The sequence below is a fragment of the Hylobates moloch genome, unplaced genomic scaffold (genome assembly GCF_009828535.3).
Source record: "Hylobates moloch isolate HMO894 unplaced genomic scaffold, HMol_V3 SCAFFOLD_1, whole genome shotgun sequence".
In the NCBI taxonomy this organism is placed as follows: Eukaryota; Metazoa; Chordata; class Mammalia; order Primates; family Hylobatidae; genus Hylobates; species Hylobates moloch.
Genome location: NW_026652276.1, coordinates 83,277,132 through 83,303,449, shown reverse-complemented (window position 1 = coordinate 83,303,449; position 26,318 = coordinate 83,277,132). Strand labels below are relative to the sequence as shown.

The window sequence follows — 26,318 nt, the reverse complement described above, 5'->3', positions numbered from 1 at the left end:
AATTACAGGCGTGAGCCACCGCGCCCGGCCTCCTGTAGTTCATTTTTGTGATCAGCTGCATAATTTTGTTATATAGGTATATCATAATTTATCCAACCAGTCCTTTATTAATGTTTGACATAGCCCTCATATCCTTCTCTTCAAATTAGTTTCTAGTTGAAATTAAATCCCTATACATCAGATTTATACTTCTGACCAATATAGAGTAACAGGGACTAGATTACCTTCTTGTATGAAACAACCAGAAACAGATAAAATACATGAAACAACAGTTTGCAGGAAACTGAACATCAAACAACAAAGTTGAAAAAACAAACTCAGTAAGTCTTGTGATTGCCCCAGCTTACTGCCTTGGGATAGCTTCTAGGATACAGCAATAAGGAGGAGTAATCCAGGTGGAGCCTGGCAAACTCCCTAAGATAAGAAGATGCAACTGAAAGCTCAGGGAGACTAAAGCGGCTAGAGTGCTCTGGAGAATATTCTGGAAGGGAGAGAGCTGCACAGAGAACTCCAGTGATCTGCAAAGGAACCCCTTGAGTATTTAGCTAAATACTGATCAGCACATATGTGTGAGGCTTGGTGAAAAAAGTACCTTAAAGGATTAGAGGGGAAAGTGCCAGGTGTCACACAGGCTGGGAATAGTTCCTGTTCCTACCCACCAGAGTGGGAAACCTCAAGATTCATAGGCATTGGGTAGAGTACTCAGAAGGATCTTGCTTTAGGAGCAGGGGATAATCAGCCCTAGAATGAGCACTGTTCTAGTTCTACCTGACAAAGTTTAAATGCAAGACTTGAAAGGATCGAACTTTTCCAAGTATGTAACTTAAATGTGCCTTGGTTAAACAAAGGTCAAGAATATAGGAACTTAAAAATATCCAACACCCAACAAGGTAAAATTCACAATATCTGGCATCCAATCAAAGTTAGCAGGCATGCAAAGAAGAAAAAAAACCAAGACATATACTTTTACCTCCAGTTAGGCACATGTGAAAATAGTCACAAATATTTTCCTCATATACCTACTGTGTTCCAATCCTTTTAACTTTAGATAATGTATTAGCTAGTAATGGAGTACTAATATTTGTATTATGAGAACTAAAAAAAATTCAAAAATTGCTGTCATATATTCTAAAACAAATAAGAAACACACCAATTTTTACTAGTTTGAGACTAGAAGATGACTTATTTGTATCTAATATTGAGCTGATGGTAATTTCAAAAGTCATGGCTATCTTTGACTTTTACATTCAAATTGTTTAATCCTAACAGTTAAACCTCTAATTTAAAAAAAATATATATTTTTTTGAGATGGAGTCTTACTCTGTCACCCAGGTAGAGTACAGTGGCATAATCTTGGTTCACTGCAACCTCCACCTCCCAGGTTCAAGTGATTCTCTTGCCTCAGTCTCCCAAGTAGCTGAGACTACAGGCACGTGCCACCATGCCTGGCTAATTTCTGTATTTTCAGTAGAGATGGGGTTTTACCATGGTGGTCAGGCTGGTCTTGAACTCATGACCTCACGTGATCCACATGCCTCAGCCTCCCAAAGTGCTGGGATTACAGGTGTGAGCCACTGCCTCTGGCTGTAAAATTACTTTTAATCATTTGAAAATATATATGTGATATTTATTGTAAAGAGATTCTTTAATTTTAAATAGTTTTCTATCTTTTATCTCATATAATCCCCTGGTCTTTCTAGTCCTTAATTCTTTGACATGTGTCAATGACTATAAATAACCATCTTCAAAGCAGAAGAAAGAAGAGGAAGACAAATAAGAGAGAAAATTGGAAGTACTCTTCACTTAATTAACTACCCTGGCAGCAACTGCAGTACATAATGACAAAATATCATTTCCTAATTTAAATGAATGCTAAAAGCAGCAAAGTTTGCTACTGGAAAGAAGCTATGTCTCCTTGAGTTTTACCAGAATCACTCTGACCCCTGTTAGTTCACCTAATTGTTCTCATGGGATTCTGGGGGTCCATCATTCTTGGTTCAAGTGAAACATCTTTCCTTTGGCTCCCCTTAGTTGGACTGAAGCAAGCTGAAACTTTCAGAGAGATTTTACTAAACTCTAAGTGAAAAAGAAAAAGCAAGAAATGTAAAAACACTGGCATTCAGAGTACGGGTTAAAGAGAGGTTCAATCACAAATGGCCTCTTCCTAGGGCTCAAGCACCCCTACCCACTCAGTATGGCTAAACCTTAGGAGTAATCGCCGAGCTTTCCCATCTTCAGTTGACGGTATTACCAAAAACCAGCTCCTAGGAAGCATCTTGAAGATTGTGGAAGGAAGATGCTAGGAAGCATCTTGAGATTATTGTGGAAGAGACTAAAGGAAGCAGATTCTTATTATGTCTATTTAGGATTGTTCCTTTCCAGGCTGATCCAGAAAATTTTAAGATGATAACATAAAACCATTACCCTTAATGGAAGACTTTCACGTTTCCATGGTAGCAATTACATTGTATACTTGCAAACTTAATGCTGTAACCATATCCTAACACAAAATGGAAGAATAGTATTCATATCACAGTATAGTTAACAGTAAACTTGTTTCAGTTTCCTTCCAATACTGAATAAATTATCTATAATCTAACATACCCCAAATGGCTTTAAAAAAAACAGTGAACTACTTCCAGGCAAGATGGCCAAATAGGAACAGTTCCGGTCTGCAGCTCCCAGTGAGATCAACGCAGAAGGTGGGTGATTTCTGCATTTTCAACTGAGGTACTTGGCTCATCTCATCGGGACTGGTTAGACAGTGGGTGCAGCACACAGAGGGTGAGCCGAAGTAGGGTGGGGCGTTGCCTCACCCAGGAAGTGCAAGGGGTCTGGGAACTCCCTCTCCTAGCCAAGGGAAGCCATGAGGGGCTGTGCTGTGAAGAATGGCGCACCCCAGCCCAGATACTATGCTTTTCCCACGGTCTTTGTAACCCACAGACCAGGAGATTGCCTCGGGTGCCTATGCCACCAGGGCCCTGGGTTTCAAGCGCAAAACTGGGTGGCCATTTGGGCAGACACTGAGCTAGCTGCAAGAGTTTTTTTTCATACCCCAGTGGTGCCTGGAGTGCCAGCGAGACAGAACCGTTTACTCCCCTGGAAAGGGGGCTGAAGCCAGGAAGCCAAGTGGTCTAGTTCAGCGGATCCCACCCTCACAGAGCCTGGCAAGCTAAGATCCACTGGCTTGAAATTCTCACTGCAATCACAGCAGTCTGAAGTCGACGTGGGACGCCTGAGCTTGGGTGTAGGGAGGGGCGTCCACCATTACAGAGGCTTGGGTAGGCGGTTTTCCCCTCACAGTGTAAATAAAGCTGCCAGGAAGTTCAAACTGGGTGGAGCCCTCTGCAGCTCAGCAAAGCTGCTGTAGCCAGACTGCCTCTCTAGATTTCTCCTCTCTGGGCAGGGCATCTCTTAAAGAAAGACAACAGCCCCAGTCAGGGTCTTATAGATCAAACTCCCATCTCCCTGGGGGAAGACGCGGCTGTGGGCACAGCTTCAGCAGACTTAAACGTTCCTGCCTCCTGGCTCTGAAGAGAGCAGCAGATCTCCCAGCATAGTACTCAAGCTCTGCTAAGGGACAGACTGCCTCCTCAATTGAGTCCCTGACCCCTGTGCCTCCTGACTGGGAGACACCTCCCAGCAGGGGTCGACAGACACCTCATACAGTAGAGCTCTGGCTGGCATCTGGCGGGTGCCCCTGTGGGACGAAGGTTCCAGAGGAAGGAACAGGCAGCAATCTTTGCTGTTCTGCAGCCTCCACTGGTGATACAAGCAAACAGGGTCTGGAGTGGACCTCCAGCAAACTCCAGCAGACCTGTAGCAGAGGGGCCTATTAGAAGGACAACTAACAAACAGAAAGGAATAGCATCAACATCAATATAAAGGACATCCACACAGAAACTCCATCCGAAGCTGACCAACATCAAAGACCAAAGGTAGATAAATCCATGAAGATGAGGAAAAACCAGCGCAAAAAGGCTAAAAATTCCCAAAACCAGAATGCCTCTTCTCCTCCAAAGGATCACAATTCCTTGCCAGCAAGGGAACAAAACTGGACGGAGAATGAGTTTGACGAATTGACAGAAGTAGGTTTCAGAAGGTGGGTAATAAATAACAAACTCCTCTGAGCTAAAGGAGCATGTTCTAACCCAATGCAAGGAAGCTAAGAACGTTGAAAAAGGGTTAGAGGAATTGCTAACTAGAATACCCAGTTTACAGAATGACCTGATGGAGCTGAAAAACACAGCACAAGAACTTCAAAAAGCACACACAAGTATCAACAGCTGAATCAAGCAGAAGAAAGGATATCTATGATTGAATATCAACTTAATGAAATAAAGTATGAAGACAAGATTAGAGAAAAAAGAATGAAAAGAAATGAACAAAGCTTCCAAGAAATATGGGACTATGTGAAAAGACCAAACCTATGTTTGATTGGTGTACCTGAAAGTGATGGGGAGAATGGAACTAAGCTGGAAAATATATATCAGGATATTATCCAGGAGAACTTCTCCAACCTAGCAAGACAGGCCAACATTAAAAAATACAGAGAACACCACAAAGATACTCCTTGAGAAGAGCAACCCCAAGATACATAATTGTCAGATTCACCAAGGTTGAAATGAAGGAAAAAATGTTAAGGACAGCCAGAGAGAAAAGTAGGGTTACCCACAAAGGGAAACCCATCAGACTAACAGTGGATCTCTCTGCAGAAACCTCACAAGCCAGAAGAGAGTTGGGGCCAATATTCAACATTCTTAAAGAAACGAATTTTCAACCCAGAATTTTGTCTCCAGCCAAACTCAGCTTCATAAGCGAAGGAGAAATAAAATCCCTTACAAACAGGCAAATGCTGAGAGATTTTGTCACCACCAGGCCTGCCTTACAAGAGCTCCTGAAGGAAGCACTAAACATAGAAAGGAAATACCGGTACCAGCCACTGCAAAAACATGCCAAATTGTAAAGACCATCGACACTATGAAGAAACTGCATCAACTATTGGGCAAAATAACCAGCTAGCATCATAATGACAGGATCAAATTCACACATAACAATATTTACCTTAAATGTAAACAGGCTAAATGCCCCAATTAAAAGACACAGACTGGCAAATTTGATAAAGAGTCAAGACCCTTTGGTGTGCTATATTCAGGAGATGCATCTCACATGCAAAGACACACATAGGCTCAAAACAAAGGGATGGAGGAATATTTACCAAGCAAATGGAAAGCAAAAAAAAGCAGGGGTTGCAATCCTAGTCTCTGATAAAACAGACTTTAAACCAACAAAGATCAAAAGAGACAAAGGCATTACATAATGGTAAAGGGATCAACACAACAAGAAGAGCTAACTATCCTAAATATATATGCACCCAATACAGGAGCACCCAGATTCATAAAGCAAGTCCTTAGAGACCTACAAAGAGACTTAGACTCCCACACAATAATAGTTGGAGACTTTAACACCCCACTGTCAATGTTAGAGAGATCAACGAGACAGAAAGTTAACAAGAACATTCAGGATTTGAACTCAGCTCTGGACCAAGGGGACCTAATAGACATCTACAGAACTCTCCACGCCAAATCAACAGAATATACATTCTTCTCAGAACCACATCACACTTACTCCAAAACTGACCACATAATTGGAAGTAAAACACTCCTTAGCAAATGCAAAAGAACGGAAATAATAACCAGCAGTCTCTCAGACCACAGTGCAATCAAATTAGAACTCAGAGTTAAGAAACTCACTCAAAACCACATAACTACATGGAAACAGAACAACCTGCTCCTGAATGACTACTGGGTAAGTAATGAAATGAAGGCAGAAATAAATAAGTTCTTTGAAACCAATGAGAACAAAGACAACGTACCAGAATCTCTGGGACACAGCCAGAGATTTAGAGAGAAATTTATAGCACTAAATGCCCGCAAGAGAAAGCAGGAAAGATCTAAAATCGACACCCTAACATCACAATTACAAGAACTGAGAGGCAAGAGCAAACACATTCAAAAGCTAGCAGAAGACAAGAAATAACTAAGATCAGAGCAGAACTGAAGGAGACAGAGACACAAAAGGCCCTTCAAAAAATCAGTGAATCCAGGAGCTGGTTTTTTGAGAAGATCAACAAAATAGATAGACTGGTAGCCACACTAATAAAGAAGAAAAGAGAGAAGAATCAAATAGACACAATAAAACATGATAAAGTGGATATCACCACTGATCCCACAGAAATACAAACTACCATCAGAGAATACTAGAAACACCTCTACGCAAATAAACTAAAAATCTGGAAGAAATGGATAAATTCCTGGACACATACACTCTCCCAAGACTAAATCAGGAAGAAATCCAATCCCTGAATAGACCAATAACAAGTTCTGAAATTGAGGCAATAATTAATAGCCTACTAGCCAAAAAAAACTCAGGACCAGACAGACTCACAGCCGAATTCTACCAGAGGTACAAAAGCGAGCTGCTACCATTCCTTTTGAAACTATTCCAAACAATAGAAAAAAAGGGACTCCTTCCTAACTCATTTTGTAAGGCCGGCATGGATACTTCATACCAAAACCTGGCAGAAACACAAAAAAAGAAAATTTCAGGCCAATATCCCTGATGAACATTGATGCGAAAATTCTCAATAAAATACTGGAAAGCTGAATCCAGCAGCATATCAAAAAGCTTATCCGCCATGATCAAGTTGGCTTCATCACTGGGGTGCAAGGCTGGTTCAACATACGGAAATCAATAAACGTAATCCATCACATAAACAGGACCAATGACAAAACCCACATGATTATCTCAATATATGCAGAAACGGCCTTTGACAAAATTCAACAGCCCTTCATGCTAAAAACTCTCAATAAACTAGGTATTGATGGGACGTATCTCAAAATAATAAGAGCTGTTTATGACAAACCCATGGCCAATATCATACAGAATGGGCAAAAGCTGGAAGCATTCCCTTTGAAAACTGGCACAAGACAAGGATGTCCTTTCTCACCACTCCTATTCAACATAGTATTGGAAGTTCTGGCCCGGGCAATCAGGTAAGAGAATGAAATAAAGGGCATTCAAATAGGAAGAGAGGAAGTCAAATTGTCTGTTTGCAGATGACGTCATTGTATATTTAGAAAATCCCATCGTCTCAGCCCCAAATCTCCTCAAGCTGTTAAGTTATTTCAGCAAAGTCTCAGGATACAAAATCAATGTGCAAAAATCACAAGCATTCCTATCCACCAATAATAGACAAACAGAGAGCCAAATCATGAGTGAACTCCCATTCACAATTGCTACAAAGAAAATAAAATACCTAGGAATCCAACTTACAAGGGATGTGAACGACCTCTTCAAGGAGAACTATAAACCACTGCTCAAAGAAATAAGAGAGGACACAAACAAATGGAAAAACATTCCATGCTCATGGATAGGAAGAATCAATATCGTGAAAATGGCCATATTGCCCAAAGTAATTTATAGATTCAATGCTGTCCCCATCAAGCTACCATTGACTTTCTTCACAGAATTAGAAAAAAACTACTTGAAATTTCATATGGAACCAAAAAAAGGGCCCGTATAGCCAAGACAATCCTAAGCAAAAACAACAAACCTGGAGGCATCACACTACCTGACTTCAAACTATGCTACAAGGCTACCGTAACTAAAACAGTATGGTACTGGTACGGAAACAGATACATAGACCAGTGGAACAGAACCGAGGCCTCAGAAATAATGCTACACATCTACAACCATGTGATCTTTGACAAACCTGACAAAAACAAGCAATGGGGAAAGGATTCCCTGTTTAATAAATGGTGTTGGGAAAACTGGCTAGTCATATGCATAAAACTGAAACTGGACCCCTTCCTTACACCTTATACAAAAATTAACTCAAGATGGATTGAAGACTTAAATATAAGACCTAAAACCATAAAAACCCTAGAAGAAAACCTAGGCAATACCATTCAGGACATAGGCATGGGCAAGGACTTCATAACTAAAACACTAAAAGCAATGGCAACAAAAGCCAAAATTGACAAATGAGATCTAATTAAACTAAAGAGCTTCTGCACAGCAAAAGAAACTATCATCAGAGTGGACAGGCAACCTACAGAATGGGAGAAAATTTTTGCAATCTACCCATCTGACAAAGGGCTAATATCCAGAATCTACAAAGAACTTAACAAATTTACAAGAAAAAAATAAACAACCCCATCAAAAAGTGGGCGAAGGATATGAATAGACACTTCTCAAAAGAAGACATTGATGCAGCCAACAAACACATGAAAAAAAGCTCATCATCACGGGTCATTAGAGAAATGCAAATCAAAACCACAATGAGATAACATCTCATGCCAGTTAGAATGGCAATCATTAAAAAGTCAGGAAACAACAGATGCTGGTGAGGCTGTGGAGAAATAGGAATGCTTTTACACTGTTGGTGGTAGTGTACATTAGTTCAACCATTGTGGAAGACAGTGTGGTGATTCCTCAATGATCTAGAACCAGAAATACAATTTGACCCAGCAATCTCATTACTAGGTATATATCCAAAGGATTATATATCATTCTACTATAAAGACACACACACGTATGTTTATTGCAGCACTGTTCACAATAGCAAAGACTTGGAACCAACTCAAATGCCCATCAATGATAGACTGGATAAAGAAAATGTGGCACATAGACACCATGGAATACTATGCAGCCATAAAAAAGGATGAGTTCATGTCCTTTGCAGGGACATGGATGAAGCTGGAAACCATCATTCTTAGCAAACTAACACAGGAACAGAAAACCAAACACCACATGTTCTCACTCATAAGTGGGCATTGAACAATGAGAACACATGGACATAGGGAGGGGAACAACACACATTGGGGCCTGTCGGGGGGGTGAGGGTCTTGGGGAGGGATAGCATTAGGAGCAATACCTAATGTAGATGACGGGTTGATGGGTGCAGCAAACCACCATGGCAAGTGAATACCTATGTAACAAACCTGTATGTTCTGCACTTGTATCTCAGAACTTATAGTATAATGAAGCAAAACAAAACAAAACAAAAAACAAATAAAAAAAACCCAGTGAACTGGACTGGAAAAAAAATCCTTGGTTTTGGCTGGAAGGCCATAGGGGCTTTCTTCTTTCCCACTTCCCTGAGAGGCAGCAGAAGGTCAGAAGGCCTTCAGCTGACATCAACACTGTTCTCAGTGTCCTCCCTATGTAGACTTTGACCCTTGATATGCATGTGTCCTAGCACTGTTTCTAAACCCAAAGGTCCCTTGATAATGTTTATCATTACTCAGAAATTAGGTGCTTTCTACTCTTTCTCACACTAATGCATACAGGGCAAGGTGTGGGGTACAGTGTTTCGTCTCTCGGAGTGCTCTTGTTGCATGTCCAAGTCCTGTGGAATCATTATGGAGGCTGGGAATCCTGTGTACGGTTAATTCTCTGCTTGTAGGTTACTCTCACTAACAAACTTTGCTGCTATTAGCACCGTGTGTTAGTGGTTTGTGTAACCATGCATCTTGTACTACAGTTGGTGCCCAACAAAGTCCCGATGTCATGGCTTTCTGAAAGAGGAGAACCCATGAGTCAAAGAATTCCTCCCGGGGACAGTGGTAATTCACTTGGCAGTTAGGATGGTCTCAGTAGCTACGCCTGAGAACGGCAGAAGCCCTCAAGTGGTAAAGAAGGTTTCCAGTGTAATAAGGTGGCTTGAAATTAAGTTCTATGTGTTCTCCTTATCAGCTTAGAGATTTTCAGGAGTACAAATTGAAAGGGTGTGGTAGTCTCTCTAGAAGGGAAGGTGGGGCAAATTCCCACTGTTTATCTGTAATATGAGGCAACTGGTCCTGCTGTACGTGAAGCCAGTTACTGTGACACACGGTGTACAGGAGCCTGAGTGAGAACACCAGCAGGAGGAGATCCAGCATTATACAGAGCAAGAGCAAGACTCTTACTAGGTCCACTATCGTAGGGATAGTAGAGGCTTGGCCTGCTAATTCGCATGGTTAGGAGACAACAGTGTTGTTAAGTGAAGCTGAGTAAAAGGAAACACATGACCTGGTTAAACAGTGAGCAGTCTGGGTTGACTAATAATACCAGGGCTGATGTTGTAACCCTGCTTCTAAACTGGATGCTTGGTAGCATGGGTAAAACATATTACCATTGGGGTGATTTTCCTGAGACTTGAATGCGAAGTGGATCCAGTCTGAGACAACTGGCTACGTTAGCGTAATTATAAGAAAATCCAGGGTTTGAGTAGAGAATCCCTGACAACACGCTCTTGGTGCAGAAAATGTTGGATGACCGAATCAGAGCAGGTCCTCCTAAGTGGACAACGGCTTTGACTTATTTCTTCATCTGGGAGGCAATGCTGGACATGAAATAGTTCTTTTTAGGTCATACAAGCCCCACAGCAGAGGCGGAAATGGAAAGAGACAGGGTCTCATGAGATGCACAGGTTTCTGCCAAAAATATAAAGAAAGAAGGAACAAAAGAAGGAGTAGACAGATAGGCTGAACTTCAGGCAGTCTCCCTCACACCAGTAAATGTGGTATTGCTCATAAACAGAAGGAATGATAAGACAGAAATTGAGAGATGGCCTAATTCTTGAGTGTGGGAATGTAGTCCTATTCAAAAAGTTAAAAGACCCACTGAGACTGTGGAAAAGGGACATGTGAGATGAAACATGATACTGAATAGTTTACAGACTTGAGTAGTTATTGGGAGAGGTGGAGTCACTAGGAGATTAGGTGACGAAGGTCCCTGGGGAGGATGAGGGTTATTAAGCTTCATCCACACAAACTGGTAAGATCTCGAGCCTCGAGACTCTCCAAAAAAGGACATAGAGTCAGGGAGATACTCTGCATTATCTTTTTTTTTTTCTTTGAGATGGAGTCTCGCTCTGTCGCCCAGGCTGGAGTGCAGTGGCGCAATCTCGGCTCACTGCAAGCTCCGCCTCCCGGGTTCACGCCATTCTCCTGCCTCAGCCTCTCCGAGTAGCTGGGACTACAGGCGCCCGCCACCACGCCCGGCTAATTTTTTGTATTTTTAGTAGAGACGGGGTTTCACCGTGGTCTCGATCTCCTGACCTCGTGATCCACCCGCCTCGGCCTCCCAAAGTGCTGGGATTACAAGCGTGAGCCACCGCGCCCGGCCTGCATTATCTTGACTCTGGAAGTGGCATTGCTGGTGGGAATGCTCCTAGTCATCAGCTCCACTTTGTGAGTTTGAGTCAACTCTAGAGGCCAAGCTTCTTTGTTCCTAATGTGAGCCCTTTCAAACTCCAGGAGAAATACAGGTGGGCTCAGTCCCCTTTACTCTCTTCCAAGGGATCACTAACCATGTACCCCAGATGATTATGCTGGAAAAGAGAAGAGCCTCCAATATTTATGGGTTTGCTAGAAATGGAGGACCAAGTATCTATTGCTCCAGACTGCAAAAGAGCTCTGGTAAACAAGTTCCTCAACAGGGGTTTGGAGTCCATGTTACCTATGGCTGAAAGATTAGAATTACAATCACTGCAAAGGCTTTTGGACCTTTTGCGTGAACTCTAGTTGTTCCTTTATCAGGGTGGGGTATTTAAGTCCACATGTCAGTTGGACTTTTTTTTCTTTTTGAGACAGGGTCTTGCTGTGTCCCTGAGGCTGAAGTGCTGTGATGCAGTTGTGGCTCACTGCAGCCTCGAACTCCTGTGCTTAACTGATTGTCCCACCTTAAACTCCTAAGTAGCTGGAACTATACCTGGCTAATTTTTCTGTAGAGATGGGGTTCCACCATGTTACCCAGGCTGATCTTGAAATCCTGGGCTCAACTAATCCTCCCACCTCAGCTTCCCAAAGTGCTGGGATTACAGGTATAAGCCACCATGCCTGGCCCTTAGTTAAGACATTTTTTTGTGACTTCTGTTATTAGCTTCTGTAACTGTTGGCCAGGTATGTTGCCAAAACCCACTTACAAGGTCGGCAGACATTGTGCGACAGTGTTGCACACCTAGAGGTGAAACAGGTTACATTTCTTACACAAGAACAGACTCAGGCAGGGGTACTGCGCAACACCATTTCACAATTTAACAACCCCGTTTGCCTAACTCTGTTTGACACTAGAACTACAAGTGATCTATGTCTGGTCTCAGGCAGAGACTCTGATGGCATGTGTTAGTTTTTGGGTGTTTGATCTCCTCTAGCTAATGAATGGTATACACCTTTGGAGTTACTGTGTCTCCTGCATTTGCAGATAATATACATACTATCAAGACTTAGGCATATTATTATATATTGGGGTTTCTAGATACGATACAATTAAGCAATGAAAGTGCTTTCACAGCTGCTGGCATTCTACAATGGGACCATGTAGAATGGTATTGCCAACATGGTACTAAGTGGCTGTTCTAGGCTCCCTCTTTACCACAGGCAGTATAGAATGCTGGAATAGCATTCTGAAAGACAGCTGTACCCATCCCTTTAACAATGACTTCTATAAGATTGTCTGGTCTGGGTGACCTCTGCTGTTTATACTCATAAAGGTCCCTCCACTTTGGTGAAGTTCCTTGGCACCTGGGAGTCAAAAAGCAGAAACAGACGAAGAATCTACTTGGTATGCCAAGACCTGAGTTTTTATACCTCAGTAGTTATTTCCTTTTGTTGTACCTGTCATAATTTCAACAGGTGGCTGAGAGGTTTGTGTGTTCATATTAGAGACAAATGGATGGACACAAACTTGGATGCTCTTCTGACTTCCTGATGACACTGCTAGCTATACCTACAGAAGGGCAATTTTGATTCTCTCTTTATTCCAAACATTCTAAATTTCTGTTGTATGCTTATTCTGCAAGTGGGAGATTTTGCTGCAGTCTATATACCCATATAGTATATTCTATCCACAGAGTTTCTCTGGTGGGAAAGTGCAACTCCTGCTTTCATGTGGAACTTACTGTTGCAGAAAGAAAGAACAGGCCATATAGGTTGTCCTTGAAGATGATGATGGACTGTGCTTGGGCATAAACGTGCCTGACCAAAAAAAGTGAAAGGGTGGTAGAGGCATGAATAACTCTCTCTTCACCTTTCTTGCAGATATTAACAAACTGTACCAAATAATCCTCTGCAGCGATCCCACACAATGACACTCAGTGCAAAGCTATCACAATGTGGGATTTGTTATGCTTAACATACTCAACTGTGGAGGACCTTCTGAAAATTCCACTCCCAGATAACACCATGGGAATTACTCCTAGCTGGTATTAACCAGAGTTCTCATTTGCCCTGGCCCTCCATTAACTCTTCCCTTACTAGTCGTACTGTGTAAAACTCTACTCAACTTCTCAGGTGCAGAGAAACACCTACTCTGACATCTTGGCTCCCAGTGGATCCATATCCCACATTAGGAGAACCCCAAAGCAGCATAAAACTCTCAACCAAATACTTCCACTTCAGACCTGCAGTTGAGTCTAATAGCATGCCGACAGTGTGTTAACCCCAGAAAAACATAAATGCCAAGTGGATATAAAATGTAGCATTAAACCTCTGTAATCCAGTGGAACCTGGAGTCTTATGTGAAAGACATGCTTTCCCTGCCTCCCACATGCACATAACACTGCATATTTTGGAAGTACTATGAGACCTTTAATAGTGACCCAAAATCTAAGACACTGGTCACTTTCCCAGCTGTGGTCTCCAGGGCCAGCATTAGAGCCTATCTGCAGGTGTCAAGGATACAGGCTTTCATTACTTTGTACAAGGGCTCTTGCCTTGAATAGTCACCTATGAAACTGAGGGTATGACCCGCAATTGCTATCGTGGGAAACGCTGCCATTGAGAAAGCCTGGGATCATATCACTGAACAAATTAGTATTGCTTCCTTGACCTGAGTAATATTAGAGAATTGCATAGCTTTGGACTTTTTGTTGGATATGCAGCCAGATTGCTCATGGGAGCTCTGTATCTCCTAATGCTGTGGTATATTGTTTGTTTTAGAATTTCTCTGGCTATATAATGACTCTTTCAGCACCGTCAACAAACACTGAAGGCACCATTTAAAATCTAATTGCTTTCTATTCCAGATGGGGACGCATATATCTAGTGAGCCACACCAAGGGTCAGGGGGTGGACTGAGAAGGAATAAACCCTCAGTCTTAGCTAAACAGCCATGGGGGCTCTCTTCCTTCTCTTGTTCCCAAGACCCATCAGCAAACCTGCTTAGCCACTGAGCTGATTTGCAGAGGAACAGTAGGGTCTTTAGCTGCTGTTCTCAAAGTCCTTGGTTTGTAGACCCTGGTCCTTTGTAATGCATACTCCCTAGTGTTGTTCCTAGGCCCAGAGGTCCTTTGAGATATATGTTGTTTCTGAGAATAATGAAGGACTTGGACTAACCTGAAAATATATAGTGGTATGAAGGCAGAGTCTTCTCTTTGAGTGATCTTGTTTCTTGTCCAGTCTCCAACTGGACAAGGCACACCCCTGTGGAACCACTGCAGGGGCTCAGAGATCCCCTAAGTGCTCTGTTACTTATCTGCTCTGAAGTTAACATCACTAATAAACATTATTGTTATTAGCACTGTGTGTATTGCTTGTGGTATATATTACCTTGCCTCTTGTACAACATGAATTTAATTAATATTTTTCTGTGAAGGTAATCCAATGTCTGATATCTTCTCCCCATAATATTAATTGATGTTAATGTTATTATAAGAACTTTTTAAAAACTTGTACATTTAATGTTAAATCTAAACTGTCTTTATTAAGAACACATTATACTTTTAAGGAACTTTTAGAAAGTAATAAATAAGCAGCTGGGCGCAGTGGCTCACACCTGTAATCCCAGCACTTTGGGAGGCAGAGGCGGGCAGATCATGAGGTCAGGAGATTGAGACCATCCTGGCTAACACAGTGAAACCCCGTCTCTACTAAAAAAATACAAAAAAATTAGCCAGGAGTGGTGGCGGATGCCTGTAGTCCCAGCTACTTGGGAGGCTGAGGCAGGAGAACGGCGTGAACGTGGGAGGTGGAGCTTGCAGTGAGCCAAGATTGCGCCACTGCACTCCAGCCTGGGAGACAGGGTGAGAATCCGTCTCAAAAAAAAAAAAAAAAAAGTAATAAATAAGATGATGACAATAATATATATTGTTAAAGCTGAATTAACTTTCAGCACCCATTTATTTACAGTAGTTTCTACTAGTTTGACACTTACTGATCTTTATCAGCCTTGCCTGTCAGACACACTACTTGCTCATATTATACACTTGTATCTTCTCTTTGTCTTCATATGTGCTATATCTTTCCAATTAGATTGTGAGCTTTTTGTGGATAGGGACAGGTTAACTGATTCTTTTGCATCTTGTTTTGCTCAAGTGATCCCCCTGTGTCAGCCTCCTGAGTAACTGAGATTACAGGTGCACACCACAGTCAGCCATATATATGTGATTTTAGTAGACACAAGGTCTTGCTACGTTGCCCAGGCTCGTTGTGAACTCCTGGGCTCAAGCAATCCTCCTGCCTCAGCCTCCCAAAGTGCTAGGATTACAGGCAATGAACCAGTGTGCCTGGTCTTCTTTTGCATCTCCACAGCACTTAGTACAAGGCACAATACAGGTGCAAATAAACACTTGATGAATAAATCATCTGAGTTTTTTCCTCATTTTAATTAGCTGTAAGATAAAGAGAAGGAATCTATACCTATTATTTATAAGTTCATAGCACATAGAATATAGCAGACGTATATTCCCTTATTTCATTAATGTCTATTAATATGTCTATTAATGAAATAATAAAAAACTTTAGAAGAAAATAAAGTGAAAAATTATCCCTACTTCCCCCTGCTCTGCAATGACCACAAATAAGAGTATAAAGTACAACTGCTATTTATATATCATTTTGTAGTTCTTTTAGATCCATTATCTGACATGATCCTTGTAACAATCAAATAATTCATATACAGCTTATTAACACTTTTTTGCAGAAAGGGAAATCAGCGTCCAGAGAGGTTACATAGAAGAGCCTGGATGGAAATGGAGGTCTAATATGTAAATTCGATCAATGATAATCTGAGAGGCCTAAAAAAAAACAAACAAACTGTCTCCTATAAGCTATTCTTATAAAACCTTATAAAGACATTAAATTATTTATTTACTTATTTAAATCTTAAAGTATTTTAAGTGTGCCTGTGATATATAAAGTACTATCCTTCTAACACTATGGAAAATTAAAAGCACAGATGACAATTATAAGATTTAAATAAGGAAATAGTATATACATTAATGTGCTAAAATAATGGTCTAATTAATTACCTGCTTTTCTGGGAGTTCAATTTCACGTTTATTAAAAGGTCCACTTAAATAAGCTGGGAAGTTTGTGGAAAAGCTTAGGATTTGAGCTGGATCAAGAAGGATGGGTGAAATTTCGACGGTAGAAGAAAAGCAGATTATTATTATAATAAACAAGATTTGGCACAGATGCAAGGGGAGGAATACACGTGTTGAGTGAATAGACTGGACTAGGGAATTCTCATTAACAGAACAGCGTAAAGATAGCTTGGGGTCAGAACTGTATACGGTCCAGGCTAAGTACATATTTACTACATCATGTTACAGGTTATAGAGGTCATTTAAGGTTTCAGAGTAGAGACACGATATGATGACAGAATGTGATGGAAGGAGGGAATTGTATATAGAGAAGTTGAGGACGGGTGTAATAATCCAGGTATACAATGATAAAGAACTGATTTCAAACAACATGGCACATGGATACATATGTAACAAACCTGCACATTGTGCACATGTACCCTAAAACCTAAAGTATAATAAAAAAAAAAAGAAATAAAAAAATCAAAAATTAAAAAAAAAAAGAACTGATTTCAGTAGTGTTGCAAAGAGACTGATTTCAGGTATTTTGAAGGAAAAGTTGATGTCCTAGATACTTCAAGTTTACATGCCCAAGTGACTAAGAAGAATGTGGCTCTTAATCATATTGAATATTTAACTGGTCTGGGGTAGGGCTCAGATTGGTCGTTTTCTTAAGCTTTTCAGGTGATTCATAAGGTTAAAAAGCCACTCACCTGGGCATTTAAAAAAAATCTTTGTTGGACATTTGGGTTGGTTCCAAGTCTTTGCTATTGTGAGTAGTGCTGCAATAAACATACGTGTGCATGTGGCTTTATAGCAGCATGATTTATATTCCTTTGGGGAATAAATCCCAGTAATGGGATGGCTGGGTCAAATGATATTTCAACCCAAATGTCAAACAATGATAGACTGGATTAAGAAAATGTGGCACATATACACCATGGAATATTATGCAGCCATAGAAAAGGATGAGTTCATGTCCTTTGTAGGGACACAGATGAAGCTGGAAACCATCATTTTCAGCAAACTATCGCAAAGACAAAAAACCAAACACTGCATGTTCTCACTCATAGGTGGGAATTGAACAATGACAACACTTGGACAAAGGAAGGGGAACATCATACACCAGGGCCTGTCGTGGGGTGTGGGGAGAGGGGAGGGATAGCATTAGGAGATATACCTAATGCAAATGACAAGTTAATGGGTGCGGCACACCAACATCGCACATGTATACATATGTAACAAATCTGCACGTTGTGCACACGTACTCTGGAACTTAAAGTATAATAAAAATATATATTTATAAAAAAAATCTGCTCTTAAGTCTCCCAGACACTGTACTAATTTTTTTTTTTTTTTTTGAGACGGAGTCTCGCTCTCTCGCCCAGTGGCGCAATCTTGGCTCACTGCAAGCTCCGCCTCCCGGGTTCATGCCATTCTCCTGCCTCAGCCTCCCGAGTACTGGGACTACAGGTGCCCGCCACCAAGCCCGGCTAATATTTTTGTATTTTTAGTAGAGACGGGGTTTCACCATGTTAACCAGGATGTTCTTGATCTCCTGACCTCGTGATCCGCCCGTCTCAGCCTCCCAAAGTGCTGGGATTACAGGTGTGAGCCACCGCACCCGGTCCAGGCTCTGTACTTCTAAATGACCCATAATTTTGTCATTTTAAATTAGATCCTATACTAAAACTTTGACTTAATTTCATTTCAAACAACCCCTCCTATTGACTGCTCTAATTCATTTTAAAGTATCATTCATTTATTTATTTAGAGATGGATCTTCACTCCTGTTGCCCAGGCTGAAGTGCAATGGCACGATCTCGGCTTACTGCAACCTCTGCTTGCCTCCTGGGTTCAAGAAATTATTGAGTATGATGTAGGAAAGTGGAAATTAGAGATAAATTTAATGACTTAATTCCCAATAGAAAAATTATGGGCCAGACATGGTGGCTCACACCTTTAATCCCAGCACTTTAGGAGGCCAAGGCAGACAGATCACTTGAGGCCAGGAGCCTTGGGTTCAAGCAATTCTCCTGCCTCAGCCTCCTGAGTAGCTGGGATTACTGGCATGCGTCACCACACCTGGCTAATTTTTTTGTATTTTTAGTAGAGATGGGGTTTCTCTATGTTGGTCAGGCTGGTCACGAACTCCTGACCTCAGGTAGTCCACCCCTGTTGACCTCACAAAGTGCTGGGATTACAGGTGTGAGCCACCGTGCTCGGCCAAAGTATCATAATTTTTATTATGTATGTATATATGTATTTATTTATTTATTTTTGAGACAGGGCCCACTCTGCCACCCAGGCTGGAGTGCAGTGGTGCACTCTTGGCTCATTGCAACCTCTGTCTCCTCGGTTCAAGCGATTCTTGTGCCTCAGCCTCCAGAGTAGCTGGACTATAGGCACGTGTCACTGCATCTGGCTAATTTTTGTATTTTTTGCTAGAGATGGGGCTTTGCCATGTTGCCCAGGCTGGTCTCAAGCTCCTGGCCTCAAGTGATCTGTCTGCCTTGGCCTCCTAAAGCGCTGGGATTAAAGGTGTGAGCCACCACGTCTGGCCCATAATTTTTCTATTGGGAATTAAGTCATTAAATTTATCTCTAATTTCCACTTTCCTACATCATACTCAATAATTTCTTACAGCAATTCAACCTTCAAGATCCTTCTTTCTGTCTTCCTTTTATCCCTGTTTGCTCCTGAGGTTATGGCCTCTCTACTTTTTAGCTGGGTTACTGTAACGGTTCCACAATCAGTTTCTTTACTACTTCTTCCAATCCAGTGCGTACTTTGCTCCCACATTATCTATTTTAGTGTAATTCCCCTGCCAAAATTAGTCCCTGTTCTCCAAGAGCTCACAGTCTAGTGGCAGAGATGGCCATCTGTACCAAACATTATGACAAAATGTTAAGTAAGGTACATAATGTTTCTCAGCTTTGATCCCTCTAGGCACTTCACTTTTATAGGTTCTGAGCTTACTCTTTAGTGCAGAATCTTAACATCATTAGAGATGCCTCTTGGGTCACTCCTGAATTGGAAAGCAAGTATATAGAACAGAAGTCTATTTGTATATGCTAGAAAATTCTCCCAAGTAGATCAATCAGAACAATTCATTTTTGTTAGATATTGAGATTCTGCATAACATTTTCTTTTTTAAAAAAGTGATCCCATCACTAAAAACAAAACCCTTAAAACCAACTGCTTTATTTATATTTTATATTAGGGTCATCTATATGATTAGCCAGTCTTCTCTCCCCAGTGGACTATAAACACGACATGGATTCTATTTTATACAGCTTTGTGTCTCCTACAGTGCCTAGAAATGTCTAGCACATAGCAGGCATTCAAAAATGTGTTTTATCTTCCATGTCTGATGGGGACAAAAGTGTTAATGTTAGTTCTTACAGATTTTCAGAATGTAAAAACATTTTTGCTTCCATGTACCAACATGAGTCAATAGCTATTCCAAAATCTCTAAGCACTAACATAACAATTTTGTCCCCATCAGAATCTGGCATTTGAAAATGTCCAGACATGGAGCTCTGAAAAGTTAAATTCTAGAAGGTTTACTGAGCACATAAATGCACAATGCACTCTGTTAGTTAATGTAACAGAAATGGAGCCAGCGAAAGAAATCTAAAGGTAGAATATCATGAATTTGTGGTATCACAAAATTCAAAAAAGGAAGAAGTTTGAAGGAGAAGGAAGTGATCACAAATTTCAAACATTAACAAGATTTGAAAAGGAATGAGTATTATGATGAAGATCTTAGATTTAAGCAAGTTACCTGCAGAGGGTTACTGTCAGGATGTATGCTTACTGTAAAAGAATAAACCACTTATTGGGAAGTTTGACAATGGGAAGAAAGAGAAATGGAACAGCAGCTATAAAAGGTAATATAGATGGAAATACAAGTCTTTGTCCACCAAAGAAAGAAAGAACAGCTTATGTCTGATGTCAGAAAGAGTAGCAAAATAAATATCAAGGGCTAGGAGGAAGTGTGTATCAGTGAAGGGGCATTATGAGTGCAAAAGGAATGAGAATTAAGGTTTTACATGTTTACCAAACATTGATCATGGGAACACAAAATATATTGAAGAAGTAGCAGTTTTAAAATATATAGTTTCTTATTTAACAATTTGTATCGGATTATTAGTTCTTACCTTCACCACTCTCCATGCCTTCTACAAAAATCCCCCCACATTGGGGAAGAATCCAGTACCGGCGTCTGTAACGATCCTGGCCAAACATCACTGAACGCAATGAGTGAGAGGCATCAAAGAGCTTCCTTCTGTACTGACTCTGTTGCTGTTAAAAAATGGTACATATAATTAGGTTTGGGATGTTAAATGCTTTAAAAATTAATATATATGTAACTTTATACTTATTATACCTTTAAGCACATAAATTTCACTACTGGGAAAAGAGCAAAAGGGCTAAATATTCATGCCTGACTTCAATTTCAGTAACATTTATAAAGATAGAAATCATTTTAAGGATAATTATTTTTGTTGCCATGGAGTAAAAGGATAAGTTACCTAATAAAACTTATCCTTTTACTTGATAATAAACAATGGGATCAAGTATTTTATGGAGCCAAAGCAAACTATGGCCAGCAAAATATGGCCAGGCACAGTGGCTCATGCCTGTAATCCCAGCACTCTGGGAGGCCGAGGTGGGTGGATCATTTGAACCCAGGAATTAGAGACCAGCCTTGGCAACATAGTGAGATCCCATCTCTACAAAAAATACAAAAAATCAGCTGGGCACGGTGGCACATGCCTGTAGTTCCACTACCGCGGAGGCTGAGGTGGGAGGATCGCTTGAGCCTGGGAGGTCAAGGCTGCAGTGACCACGCCATTGCACTCCAGCCTAGGTGCCAGAGCAAGACTCTGTTTCAAAAAGCAAAGCAAAACAAAAAACAAATAATACATATGTAATTGGCTAAACCTGTATTTGACTATTTTTACACTCATGTTGTAAACCTAGACAACAAATAATTAAGTTTTGGGATAGGTCTGTGAAGAATCTAATATTAATACCATACACAGGCATCTCGTAATACCTTTGAAAACTCATTTTGTTCTTATAAAAAGCTCATCTTAAATTTCACTAATGCTATGAAATTGTTTTTCTTAGCCTGTTGCCCAGGCTTGTCTGAAACTCCTGGGCTCAAATGATCCTCTCACCTCAGCCTCCCAAAGTGCTGGGATTACAGGCGTAAACCACTTCTGAAATGGAATTTTTAATGAGAAGTATGCAAATACATACACAGTTTACAAATCCAATGCAAATAAAACCCACAAATATACAAATGTAAAATAAAACCTAAGATGCTGAAACTGTTACTATGAATTCAACTGAATTTTTTAGTAATTAATTCCAAGAAATAAAACTATGCCTTAATTGATATTTTGTATTTATATAAAAAGCTGAAGAGTATAGAATATTTTCTTTCTAGGCTCTGATTAAGTTCAATATCATGTTTTAAGAGGCATGCTTTTAACCTTGGCATTAAGCTTGTAAAGTTCAATTGTAAGAATGTTTCTAGTGTTCCTAATTTTTTTTCTGACAAAAATGCTACTCAGAATCTTCATTTTTAATTACTCGCCAAAAGCCTGTTTTTGCTTAGCAGTCAGAAAAACTAATCCCCATACAATGTAGATTTCTAAAACACTGTGAAGAAGTTAAATGTTAATCAGAAAAGTGCTTACTTTACTCAGTTTTTCAATCTGTTTTTCCAGCTCTTCAACACTTGCTGCTTGGTCACCTTCATCCTATACATAAGAAAATACAGTCTCATTTATCTGTTTTAAGATTTATTTATTCAATCAGTAAATATTTAATGAAAGTCTCCTATATGCAAAGTACTAGAAGAGGCACTGTGGAAAGGTATTAAGACTCAGTTCTTTTCTATAAACTAATAATCTGGTAGAGAGATACATAAAACATTATGTTTAAAAAAACACACAAAAACCTAGGTATGGTAGCTCATGTCTGTAATCCCAGCACTTTAGGATGCTGAGGTGGGAGGATCACTTGAGGCCAGGAATTTGAGACCAGCCTGGACATCATAGTCAGACCCAGTATCTACAAAATATAAAATTAGCTTAGTGGCTTGTTCCTGCAGTCCCAGCTACTTGGGAGGCTGACACAGGAGGATTGGTTAAGCCCAGAAGTTCAAGGCTGCAGTGAGCTATGATCATGCCACTGCACTCCAGCCTGCAGACTCTATCCCCAAAAGAAACAAAACATAACAAACCACACACACAATAAACTCCCCCAAAGCAGGAAAGTATAAGGGTCTCAAAGAGAGGTAGTGATTAAAACCTGTGAAGTTCAAGGCAGAGTAAGACTACTTTTAGTGGAAATGTATACAAAGGGAGGCTTTATAGAAGAAGTCATGTTTTAATTAGCTACTAAAGAATGGTTAGAAATGCATCCAGCAGAGAAAAGAGTCTGACATGTCTTGACATGAGAGGTGCATAAAGAGGTAAGGTAGGAGATGAGGCAAGATGAGTTTAAGGCTAGATTTTGAAGAGCTGTAAATGCTTGGCAATTAACAAAATGATCCTTTGAGGGCAGGTTAAATATCAGAGCTATGCTTTCCAAAGGTTATTCTGGCAATATTTGTAAGATGGCCTGGAGCAGAGAAGGGATTAAAATTGGTAAAACTAGCTAACAGATTAGAGAAGGAGGGATATGGTTCTTACTGGCATAAAAGAAATAAAGATGGAAAAAAGCAAATGGATGTAAGAGATATTACATAGTTATAGAGCTGTTAAGTCTTGCCAGCTCATGAATATGCGGCACAGAGGAGCAAGGGAGATGATGGAATAAATAAATTATGATGTTAAGGTTTTAAATCTAGGAGACTGGAAAAATACTGATACTATCAACTGAAGGAGTTATTTTTGAAGGGAAGGAGATTAGTTATACTATATACTTGATATACTTGAACATATTGAGTTTTTAGAATAAAAATAATTCCTAACATGCATAGTCCTAATTTCATAAATAGAAGGTTTGTAAGTAATTATGTGAAATTTTTCATTCCAGAAAATGACAACAGAAGAACTATCTCCAAATTGTAGGTTTTAGAGGGAAAGCATGAACAGAAGGTACACGGGTTTCTTTGGATCTTAGCTGCACTACTAGACATAGGCAAATTACTTAACCTTTGTAAGGCGATTCATCTGTAAATCTGGTGATAATGTTACCTACTACATGAAGGTTTTGTGAGGACTAAGTAAGAACAGATCTGAAAGTAACCAACAGTGTTCCTACTTTAATAAGAAGATGCAGGTACAGCCCAGATTAAAGAAAAATAACAACTTGTTTTTGATGTTTACTTCCTATAAGCATTTATAAAAAGCCACACTGTCACCAACCACACAAATATGTATTTCTGACCAGTATGGCTACTACCCAATGAAAAAAAAAAAGTGAAAAAAAGACTCCCATAGTTTTACCATTATCTCTCATTCATCCATTCCTTACCCAAATTTAGGGAACCAAGTTACAAAGGTGTTTAGGCACATTATTTGTGCTAACAGTAGCATGAATTCTATTTGGAATTAAAAGAAACCTTAAAAGATAACTAGCTCAACAACTCTTAAATCTTGACTTTTATGGGAATATTTATATATAGATTCTAAAATGATCTTCTGATCAGCAGGACAAATGTCTGATAATCTGTTCATGCAAAAATACAATTCAATCAATAAATATTCAAAATAAGATATCAAATATTTGAAAATGCCATGTATCAGCCAAATATTCTAACTGCAATTTTTAAGACTCTTCCTACAATGCAAAAAGAAATAAAATGTCTCCTAAAGTTTTATTTAAAGGAGTTTTGGCTAATAGCACTTAAAATTTTCAGAGATTAACAAAAACTTGGAAGAACAGAGAGAAAGGTAGTAGCAGCAACAACAAAACTAAGAACACAGAACCTATCCCAGTCACAGTTCCCCAACCAAAAAAGAGCATCATTATATGTCCCTATATGTCAGAGTTTAATTGTCCACAGAACCTCTCACAGGCCAACTTGTGAGGTTAAACTCCCATAGGTGTCAACACAGCTCTACAGAATGAAGGAATGAAGAGTGAGAACAGGGAATTCTCTTTGAGATAAAGGGGCTATGATCTAGTCAAGGGCAGTATCCTCTAATCGAGAGAGATCATATGGGTCTCAATAAGAAAACCTCCCTGCAATCAATCCTTTAAGGAAGGTAACTACCAATACTCTACTTAAAACTTAACTGAGAGGTCAAATCTATTTTTTGAGAACTAATGTGCCTAACTTATCAATTTCATTAAGTAGTCAAAATTTTACTTATATAGGATATTGAGGTGTCTGCCAGTTCTTTATTATAAAGAATAATTCAAATCATTTAACATGAAATGTTAATTTGACTTCTTAGGTCCAATATTTATTACTTTACAAAATTTTGAAATTGTTTTCTCACATTACTAACAAGGATCTACCTTTGCCAGTGAAATCCTAAAATCTATTTAACTCTATAATTCAATAATCATAAAAAAGTGAAATATGGCTGGGTGCAGTGGCTCACGCCTGTAATCCCAGCACTTCAGGAGGCCGAGGCAGGCGGATCACAAGGTCAAGAGATTGAGACCAGCCTGGCCAACATGGTGAAACCCTGTCTCTACTAAAAATACAAAAATTAGCTGGGCGTGGTGGCACATGCCTGTAATTTCAGCTACTCAGGAAGCTGAGGCAGGAGAATCACTTGAACCAGGAGGCGGAGGTTGCAGTGAGCTGAGATCGCGCCCCTGCACTCCAGCCTGGGTGACAGAGCGAGACTCTGTCTCAAAAAAAAAAAAAAAAAAAAGTGAAATACTACCTTAAATGACACCTCTCCTTTAAAACTTTAATAATGATTTTCAAATAGTCTATGTGTAAAGAATAAAATGTATGGTTTGTTAGTTCTCTGTTAAAAAAGAAACCAAGTGAAACAAATAATTTCTGTAAATAAGTTCTAGTTTAGTAAGATAACTATACAGGGGAGTAAACTAAAATCCCAGTACATAGTTGTCCAAGTTATCGAACTTATGAGTTAACACTTTAAAACAATTTATAATGTGAAGTGCTAAAAGAGGCTACTAATTCTATGAAAAGGTGATTAATTTTGGTCAGAAAGGCTTAATTCCTGCTATGGAAACAGCTCCACTTGCCAAATGAAGCAGATTGTTTATAAATGTTATCTTTTGTTTGAGTAATTACACTTCTGATACTCAAATTACATACCCTTCATATTATTTGTCACAGATGAATGTACATAATTCAGTAGTTTCAAAAGTATAATATTATGAAATAAATTATTTCTGCAAGGAATCTCAATGTAGTCTCATTTTCAGATTGGTACTCTTAAAAGCAGTAAAGTTAAATTCATTACAATGAGTTCTTGAATATGACATGAAAAACACAGGGAATAAAAGCAAAAATAGACAAGTGGCACTATATCAAATTAAAGTGCTTCTTCATAGCAAAGGAAACAACAGACTGAAAAGAGAACCCACAGGACAGGAGAAAATATCTGCAAACCATATATTTGATAAGGGGTTAATATCTAAAATATGTAAGTAACTCTTACAACTCAATAGCAAAAACCAGATAACCAGATTTTAAAAATGGCAAAGAACCTGAATAGACATTTTTGCAGTGAAGACATACAAATGGCCAACAGGTATGTGAAAAGACGTCCAACATCACTAATCAGGGAAATGTAAAATCAAAATCACAATGAGATATCATCTCACACTTGTTAGGGTAGTTACTCTCAAAAGGAAAGAGAAAGAGAGAGACAGCAGTGTTGGCAAGGATATGGAGAAACTGGAACTCTCATACACTGTTGGGAGTGTGGGATTGTAAAATAGCGTAACCACTGGGGAAAACAGTATAAAAGCTCCTCAAAAAATTAAAAATAGAACCATCTGATCCTGCAAT

General features: G+C 39.7%; 1 protein-coding gene across 4 annotated transcripts in view; it reads right to left on the bottom strand.

The window, feature by feature from the left end:
• BAZ2B (bromodomain adjacent to zinc finger domain 2B) overlaps positions 1 to 26,318 on the bottom strand; it is a 385,701-nt gene that overhangs the window by 36,791 nt on the left and 322,592 nt on the right. For all 4 annotated transcript variants that reach the window (XM_058441739.1, XM_058441732.1, XM_058441742.1 and 1 more), the window contains 2 exons: positions 22,063 to 22,125; positions 20,512 to 20,656 (listed from right to left, as the gene is read on the bottom strand). In XM_058441739.1, coding sequence (XP_058297722.1) covers positions 20,512 to 20,656; positions 22,063 to 22,125 — 208 coding nt within the window. The remainder of the gene's footprint in view (positions 1 to 20,511; positions 20,657 to 22,062; positions 22,126 to 26,318) is intronic.